Consider the following 9,743-nt stretch of genomic DNA (forward strand, 5'->3'; position numbering starts at 1 on the left):
GCCTCTGTTTGTAAACCAACTACCTTATCTTTAGTCCTATCATCCAGTTCCCACCCCCGTGCTAAATTAGCTTAAACCCACCTGAACAACTCTAGCCAATCTGCCCTCGGGTATATTGGTCCCCTTTGGGTTCATGTGTAGCCTATCCCTTTTGTACATGCCTTCCTCAGAGGAGATCCCAATGATTCAGAGATCGGAACCCCTGCCCCTGCTCTAGTTCCTCCGCCACTCATTCATCTGCCAAATCATCCTATTCGCACACTCACTGGCGCATGCCACAGGCAGCAATCTGGAGATTGCAACCCTGGAGGTCCTGCTTTACAGCTTTCTATCCAGCACCTTAAAATCTCCACCAAGAGAAAGTCTGCAGAGGCTGGAAAACCCAGCAACATACATATACACACACACACACACACACACACACACACACACACACACACACACACACACACACACACACACACACACACACACACACACACACACACACACACACACACACACACACACACACACACACACAATTCTGGAGCAACTCAGCAAGCCAGGCAGCATCTATGGGGAAAAAAGTACAGTTAATGTTTCGGGCCGAGACCATTCTGCAAGACTGAGTCACTCAGTTACCTGCCTCCTATCTATCACTTCCTCAGTTGCCCATGTGAGCCGAAGGTCACTGAGCTGCAATTTCAGTTCCTTAACATGTTCTCTGAGGAGCTGCAGGTATTGTTGTCTGGGAGGCTGGAGGTCTCCCAGAATTCCCACATCTCAGACAAAGAAGAAAACACAGCCCCTGGAGTCATTCTCACTGCACTAACTGTGTCCTAAGAGAAGAGGAATGAAGAAGAAACTTGCCCAAGCTTGATCTTGCTTGAGCCAAAGCTTCCCCATTCCACCACTGACCCACTCACACAATGGCTGCTCTGCTTGCCCCTGCCTTATTTTTATTTGTCCTTTCCAATGACTCCTGCTCCCTTATTGAGCGCATTCCAACCACGAAAATCGCTGCAAATCTCTGCTTTTTAAATCTTCAGCTACATACCTAAGTGAAATTGCCACTTCTTGTGCAATTGCGTGCAGTCCAACTCTGCTTGAAGCAGCTGCTGTCTAAATTTTAAATAAGCTTCATTGAGTATCCAGTGGATTCTGGTTAATTGGCTGATCAGGGCAGCTACATATTTGGGACAAATCTTAAGCACAAACTAATGGAGCCAGGATTCACCTTGTTTTTTTGGGGACACCAATGCTGCTTAACTGGGACAGGAGAATGCTGTCAAATAGTTTCTAACTAGCATTTGCTTGGCCATTAGACACTACACCGTACTTCGAGTGAAGTTTTTAAGTGGCCTCCGTTGCATTTGTTTCTGTCCAAAAAGCACTAATTTTGTCACTGATAGTTGGAGAGAAATAAGTAGAAGGACAATTCACAACTGTTTTGCTTACTGTAGTTTCGAGCATTCAGACCTAGAGATGCCAGAAATAGCCGAGTGCGAAAATGGAACAATTTCACTATTTCATGTTTGTAACTGAAGAGTTTGAAGGTATCAACAATCATCTTGAATGTTGCAATGAAAATGAAGATTTGATGGATACGTTCTATGAAGTCAGTCCATTATCTGCACTAAGTGACTGTGCTTTTATTTATTTACAGTAATTGAGAAGAACATGACAGCTTACACTGGATGAATTTCTCCGTTGATAACTATTAAGAACTAATACTGAGTCTAATAGTTCTGTAGTAATATTAGTAGTGTTTTGATTTGTTCTGTATTTCATTTAAATGCATTGTTTGTTACTCAGTTAAACTTTAGTTTGTCTCTTTTATAACTTTTTATTTCCATGAAACTTCAGCTAATTGGGACAGCCGCTTAATTGGTTCAAAATGTACTGGTCCTGATATGTCCCAATTAACTGGAATCCACTGTATATATTTAAAAAATACTGCATCCAATTTGTGTCCCTCTCACCAACAAAGAAAATTATTCTTACAAATGTCATACTTTTACCATGTAATTAAGGGCCTTGAGAGGAAGCCTGAATGCACTAAAAATGGGTGTGTATGGGCCCACTTTTGGTGGACCCAAAATTTGGGAGGTGCACCTAGTCAGAGAATTTTATTTGGAATTAAATGTGTGCTCAAGATGGTGCCAGGCTGCAACCTCCATTGAAGTCATGGCTCAGTTTTAGTTGTTTATCGTGGGGATTACTTTTGGGTTCATGCGAATAATTTTATGGACAGAAGGGTGTTCAGGGGTCAGGTTAAGGTACAAGGAACAGGGAGTCTTAAGTCTCCACTCCACATTCAACAGTCAGTGATACGGACTTGGAATATCTGTGGTCCAGATGTTGGGCCTACAAACTGGCATGCACAAAGGCTGGACTCTGCCATGAACTGTGAGTTGTTTGTGGGTTCCACATTCTATGTCTGTGGGCTGCAGAGCCAGTGTTCATGTGGGCAGGAGGAGCGAGGTCCGATGACGCCTCTGAATTTGTGAATCAGTGAGACAGGTGTTCAGGACCTGGTGTTCGATGTGCCACCGTTGGTGAGTATGGGGTTCAAGGCCTGGTGTTCAGGCCTTGTGGGCAACCTGGAGGATCGAGGCCCGGGGATCAAATCACAAGTCTGTGGAAATCATTGTGTGCCCACTGTGGTAGCGAAAGGCCCAATGTCTGTGTGTCCGAGTCCCAGTCGGAGACCGCTGGAGGCCGAAGATGGACTGTCTTGGGGTTAGGAGACTATGTATGTGCATGGGTGGGAGGGAGGAATGGGGCTTGTTTAGTTGTTATTTTGCTGCTTATCGTGTTCTGTTTTGTTGTGGTCTGTATTGTTCTGCCAAGCAATGTGAGCATGCTCTGATGCCATCGGAATGCTCGATGACATTTGTGAGCTTTCTCCAGCACACCCTTTCTTTTAACAAAATATCTTTGTTACAAGTTCAGTGCTACAGTATATACAAACCAGTGCCTAACACAACTTCTAGACAAATGACATTTAAACGAAAATCTTTCAATCTCTGTCAGTGATGGCACTACCCACCCCCCCCCCACCGCAGTGCCCAGCGGTCCTGGAACGTGTCTATGGTTGCTGAAGACAGCGCCTGTTCCCTCTCAATGGTTACCCAGGCACGGACATACCCCCTAAACATTGCCAGGCAGTGTACAAGCTAAGGAACTTGCTACAGGGCACTGCTCTATGCAGCAACCTCCACCCGAGATCCCCAAGGTGCATGGGAAGAACTCCTTTGAAAATGGACTTCCACTGGGGACACCCCTCACCTCAGGTGGAGATACAGTCTGCCATGTTGTGTCAGGACGGTGGATAACGGCTAGGAAGTGGAGGGTGTGGAGCAGCAGCCCATACAGATAACTCCTACTTGCATCCCTGAATGGGATTGTGGGCGTCAATGAGCGACGGGTCTCGGATAAGATTGTGGGGCCTGGGCCCAGCAAGGAGTTCCAACGGTGCAGAGCTGAGCCCAACTGGAGTCATTCCACACACCTGAGCCGCACTGACATCTGCTGAGGTAGGGCAGGGGTTGGCCAGGACTCTGCCCTCAGAGGAGGGGATTCCTGGCCAGAGGCCACCATGTTCCAGACTCTCAGTAGGTCCTGATACAAGCCGGGCAGACTTCGCAAAGCAGCACGGCTGATGCCCGCTGGTGGTAGCCGCATATCTTCGTGAAGACAGCAGCCCCTTCGGAAAAAGTATGTTGCCAACACGTGCCACCTGGGAGGGTGCTCAGCATAGAGGAATCTCTGCAGGGTCCTGGGGCAGAGAGCTGCCAGTCGCGTATGGACACACACCAGCGACTGTCTGCCCTCTCCCACTGAGAGACTCAAGACCCTCGGGGAGATCCAGTGTTTCCTGTTACCCCAGAAGAAGCCCACTAGCTTCCTCTGCATTCTCGCAACAGAGGGGGCAGGTGGGGTGAAGGTGACCATGCAGTACCACAACATGGGGGCCACCAGCTGGTTTATGACCACCACCCTGCCTCGATAGGAAAGCACCCTGAGAACGCCTGATCAGCACCCTAGCCGGGCCGTGCCTTTCGTCTCCAGTTCCTGCCAGTTCGCCAGCCAGGTCTCCCCAGAAGGACTCAGGTGGACTCCCAGATAGAGCAGATGTTTGGTGCTCCACTCGAAAGCTTTCATCTCCTCTGGCAGGGAGTCTACCTGCCACTGAGCCACTAAGAGTCTGGTACATTTTGCCCAGTTGATCCTAGCAGAGGACACTGCTGAAAAAACTTCCTGGCACTCCCGGGTCACTTCTGCACATCATCGGTGTAGGCCAAGAGGACGACCTCCATGTCTGGTTCGTGCAGAACCAAACCAGTCTGCCTCCACCGGAGAAGGCACAGGAATGGTTCTACACAGATTGCATTCAACTGGTCAGACATGGGACATCCTTGACGTCATACTCTTCTAAAGGGAATGGGTGCTGTCAATGATCCATTGACCTTAACAAGGCACTCAGTGGCACTCCTTGGGTGTGTTGGTTGTTAACACAAGTAACATATTTCACTGTTTGTTTTGATGTTCACATTATAAATAAACGAATCCTGAATTTGTGAAAGTACAGATAATTAAACCCTGTGACAGGTTTATAATGAAGGGTGTAGTTCCAAAATATTCTCATGTCACTTTCAATGTATCCAAGCTGTGTTTGCAAGTCGAGTTATCTCTGCAAATTAAATAGAATTTCAAACAGATTGCTTTCTTGTGCAGTTAGAATTGGAGGAGGAGTGGGAGGGGTGGGGGTGGATTGAGGGGTGAACTTATTGTGAGTGGATTTGATTTTACAAATGAGAACTGCAAGGACCTGGGTGGATCAAACTTTGTGATTGTGTGTGAATGATACGCAAAAGAGACCAGTTATGACTGGAATACAAAGTACTAGATGCATGTTACGTTCATCCCCGGTACACCATTGTCCTCAGTACCATTGAAATGGGAATAACTTAGTGCTGCTTTTCTGGGCTAAGATGTGTTGGGAAAGAGCACAGTTAGCATCCCCCCTCAACTCACCCCCAAAACCAAAAAAAAGTTGTGAAGTTCAGGACCCGGTGTGAACATGAAGTTGCTGATTGAGTTCTGCATGTGGTGCCCAACATCAGACTCCACTCTGAGTTCGGTGACGAAAAGCACACTTGCTAAAGCTGTCTGTTTTGTTTAGAGCTGGTGCTGAAACAGGCAGTCCATTTATTTCAATAGATTGTAAGTTTTGAGAGGGAAGTATGCAGTATTAGTATTTCCAACATTCTGTTATTTTATTGGGCAATACAATGTTTAGAGCAGTCATGTGAGGTCATTAAGGACATGGTGGAACAAGATAAGATGTCAGATAAATGTAATTTAATGTGGATGTTCAGCCAAACAAGGTGTCCTGTCTGCTAATAGGGCAGCTGCCTTCACAGAATCTGCCTGACCACGGGTGCTATCTTTGTGGTGCTTGCATGATCATTTGCGTTTCCTCCAGGTGCTTTGGTTTTATGCCACACCCCAAAATTAGATTACCGTAATTAAATTGCCCTTTGTGTGCAGATGGAAGTTAGGTTTTGAGAGAGTTCATAGCACTACGGGGAAAATGAAATTAGTGGTCAACATGGGCCCAGCGGGTCAAAGAGCATATTTCTGAGCTGCATGACTCAACATAAATGGTGTTATTTTTAATTGTATTTCTTTCAGCGTTTTTATTTTTTAATGTATTCATTAAAAAAATGATTCTAACATGTTTTAAGAGTTTCTGAATGTCTTGAACATTCTGAAGCATTCAAAATCCTTGACAGCTTTTACAGCTGAAAGAGCCTGAGGTTGTACCTTATCCAGATGTCAAGTTTTCAGTGGCTGTTTTGTGGCCAAGGGAATATTGTCCCTTGGGCAGATATTCACTATTTAGCTCCTTCAATAGCTCAGCTGGTAGAGAGGAGGACTGGAGAGTGTTCTAGTAATCTTTAGGTCACTGATTTAATTCCCGCTCAAAGGATATCTCTTGGGGGCAACATGGTACTGTAGCAGTTAGCATGATGCTATTACATCTTGGGGTGTCGGAGTCAGAGTTCAATTCCTATGCTGCCTATAAGGAGTTTGTACGTCCTCCCTGTGACCGCATGGGTTATCCTTCAAGTGCTCCGGTCTCCAACCACATTTCAAACACGCAGGTTAAATGGTCATTGTAAGTTGTCCTGTGATTAGTCTAGTATTAACTAAGTGGGTTGCCGGGCAGCGTAGCTCATTGGGCTGGAAGGGCCTCTTCCACACTGTGTCTTTAAGTAAAATAAAAATAAATGAGCCTGACCATATTCGCCAGTAATCTGGCACTGTGGTATGTGCAGAAGCTGAGTATAATTTTCTCCATGTGTTAGTACTAAGCCACTGGCAGCAGGCTTTTTATCTAAATATACTGCAGCAACATTAACTATAGATTGCTCCATGCAGATTTGTTTAACTTAATTTATAACAATTTATAAAAAGAACACTTTTCAGTAATGTAATACAACTGAATTGTTTAGAAATTGGTTTAGTTTGTGCACAATTTTCTATCTGACCTCCATGGGAGTTGATGTAGATGACGACATGTATGTATGATGCTGCTGTATTTTGAGTTGTTTAATTAATGACTGTACTGTAGCAATTGAATGTTTTATCATGTATAACACATTATTGCTCTCTGCTGAACAAGTCTGTCATGCAGTACTTTTGAGTTTTGCTAAAGGTCATTGATGATAGTATCTGAGAAATGAGCTCCCCTAATCGACATAAATACACTGTCATAAGCACTTACCCGTTCAACAAGGCATTTAAGTTTCTATTGTCTGCTCTTCTTATTAAAATGAAAATGGTTGTTAAATTGGAGCTGCTTATTTTAATGTATATCCATTTTAATGAAGAAAGAATTCTATTTGTAAACCAAATTAGGGCTTTTGCTTGATTGATGCTGCTAATTCAATATTTGAAAATAATTTGCTTTAAAATACTAAACTTCAGCGAAATGCTTGGAAATGTAGGGAATTCCATCAAGAATTGTACCCCTAATTACAATGTTTTTGCATGTAATTTAACTCTGTTCATAAAGACAGAAATGTTACTGGAATATTAGTTACAATGATAATTAATTACTCCCAATGAGGAAGGCAGTTGCTGAGGGAGGTACAGAGGCCCAGGTTTTGAAGCTTGCTGATGAACACAGAGGGGATATTGTTGAATGCCAATGTGTAATTAATAAAAGAGCAGCCTGATGAATATTTGCTGTTGTCTGGATGCTAAAAGCAGAGTGGAGAACCAGCCCTTGCTCAGGCAGGAGTTAAATTCTCTTCATAACAAATATCAAAGCATTTCATCGGTAGATGTGAGTACTACCAGACAATATTCATTGAGGCACCTCACACTGCTCTTCTTGGGCACAATCACTGGCATGGTTGCTGCCATTTTGAAGTGAGTGAATACCTGAGAGCAGCAATAAAAGATTGATGATGTCCTTGAACACTCCATCCAGTTGGTTGGCACAGGATTTCAGTAGCTGGCTAGGTACACTGTTGGGGCCTGACACCTTGTGAGGGTTCACCCTCTTGAAGGATGTTCTGACATCATCCTCTGAAACAGAGATCACAGTGTTGTTAGATATTTTACAATCTGACCAGCCATCAGGACAACATTGCTATAAAAAATGCACGTTTAATGTGATATATGGTATACCCACATTGGAATCAATCCACACTTCAGATAGGTAATTTTATACAAGGATTATTAAATCCACCCTCCTAAGCTTGAAACTTGTTAGAGAAGCTGAACGTTCAGCCACGGTGGAAGTTTTTAAACTGGACTGGCTATTTCGGAGCAGGTTCGCCCTTGCATAATGATTCAATGTTTAGAGTGGGATGATCCATCCCTTGCCAGTAAGACCATGCTGTTGTAAGTGAATACTATGGGCAAAGATTGCACTGGCTTCTTTTTTTTGTCATCCCTTCCTGCTAATCAACACCTAAAGAAGAACTTCCTTGTCAAAAGAAGATACTGGGATCCTCTATCATGATTCAAGACCCATTGACTCCCTACTAAGCACTTGGGTGTGACAGACCTTTCACACCTCTTGATAAATACCAGGCCTGTGCCATTTCTTCAATGGGCAGTGAATTTCAGCACAGGAAGTGACTTGGGTCTGGAAATGCTAAGTTGTTATTTGTTCTCTGAAATCAGTCTTGTATTAAGTTATTGCTTAGCACATCAAGATGATGCACAATAGAATTTCTAACCATTATCATTTACATGAAGTTGGAAAGTAAATCTCCTATTTTCCTTTCAGACTAAGGATTTCCTGTCAGAGATTTCTTCAAGTATCCTGGTCAATATTTCTTCCCAGATCATCGGCACAAAAATGGATAAACTGAAAATCATCAGACTTTTAAAAAATTTATTACATGTATTTATGGAAAAGTTAGATTCCAGATTGATTTCTAGGCAGCAATTACTGCATTTCAGAAATAATTCATTAAATGGAAACAGAGGTAAATACTGTCCTAAGGTACAGTATTCCTTAATCACATTTCTACTTCATTTTGAGTTACATTAAAATAGAATTCATACAAAATAAAATGCTGTATTTGCTTATATTTGTAAGGAAAATATGCTGTTCTTGGGAATGTAATGGATAATGTAATATAAACATTTTGGAAGATGCTGATATGGAATGCAGGCTGAAATTTTATATACTGCTAATCTTAATCCTGGAATAATTTCTGAACTTCCTCTGCAGTGCCTTGTTGAAATCATTTTCAAGAAAGTTTGACTAAAATTGTTAGTTGGTGGTTAAAATCATGACCACTACAAGGGAATAGATGACTGACAGCAGCTCACTCTAGTCCTCCGTCCTAGATGATAGCAGGTTAATTGGCTCTGTGGCTTCCACAGACTTGTAGCTTTCACCAGACAAATTCATATGTCTTCTAGGCAACGATCCTTCCTCTTTGTTTATGGTAGAACAAAGAGATCTGAGAATACAGGTCCATAATTAATTGAAAGTAATGTCAGAGGTAGATAGGCTTGTAAATAAAGCTTTTGGCACAGTGGCCTTCATAAGTCAATATATTGAGTTACGTTGAAATTGTACAAGACACTGGTGAGGCCTAATTTGGAGTATTGTGTTTAGTTTTGTCACCTACCCACAGGAAAGATGTAAACAAGGTTGAAAGAGTGCAGAGAAAATTTACAAGGATGTTGTTGGGTCTGGAGAACCTAAATTATAAGGAAACATTGAATAGGTTAGGACTGTATCTTTAGAACATACGAGGGGTGATTGATATGTTTGTGGCCTAAGGTCGAAGGAATCAATTTTAGAAAACCTAGCACATTTATTTTTAAACATAGTCCCCTCCTACATTTACACACTTAATCCAGTGTTCGTGGAGCATACGGATCTTGGATCTCCAGAAAGTGTCCACAGCAGGGGTGATTGATAAGTCTGTGGCCTAAGGTAGCAGATGTGTTTTACAGCTCTCGTTACATGCACATGCAGGTCAACTATTTGAGTGATTATGCAGAAAATTTGAAGTTAATAACTCATTGGGGTGATTGATAAGTTCATGGCCTAAGGTAGAAGGAGATGAGTTATTAACTTCAAACTTCCTGCATAATCACTGAGGGAGTTAACCTGCATGTGCATCTAACGAGAACTGTGTAACTCATCTCCTTCTACCTTAGGCCATGAACTTATCAATCACCCATCTGTCCAAGATCCGTATGCTCCACGACTG

The 9,743-nt window shown here is 42.9% G+C and overlaps 1 protein-coding gene across 7 annotated transcripts in view; it reads left to right on the top strand.

Moving 5' to 3' along the window:
• The window catches only part of LOC140733579 (sterile alpha motif domain-containing protein 12-like), a 64,151-nt gene extending 54,794 nt beyond the window's left edge, over nt 1–9,357 (top strand). For all 7 annotated transcript variants that reach the window (XM_073057114.1, XM_073057120.1, XM_073057118.1 and 4 more), the window contains exon 5: nt 8,297–9,357. In XM_073057114.1, coding sequence (XP_072913215.1) covers nt 8,297–8,301 — 5 coding nt within the window. In that variant the 3' untranslated portion in view covers nt 8,302–9,357. The remainder of the gene's footprint in view (nt 1–8,296) is intronic.
• Nucleotides 9,358–9,743: the final 386 nt, after the last annotated feature.

The sequence above is a fragment of the Hemitrygon akajei genome, chromosome 9, assembly GCF_048418815.1.
Source record: "Hemitrygon akajei chromosome 9, sHemAka1.3, whole genome shotgun sequence".
In the NCBI taxonomy this organism is placed as follows: Eukaryota; Metazoa; Chordata; class Chondrichthyes; order Myliobatiformes; family Dasyatidae; genus Hemitrygon; species Hemitrygon akajei.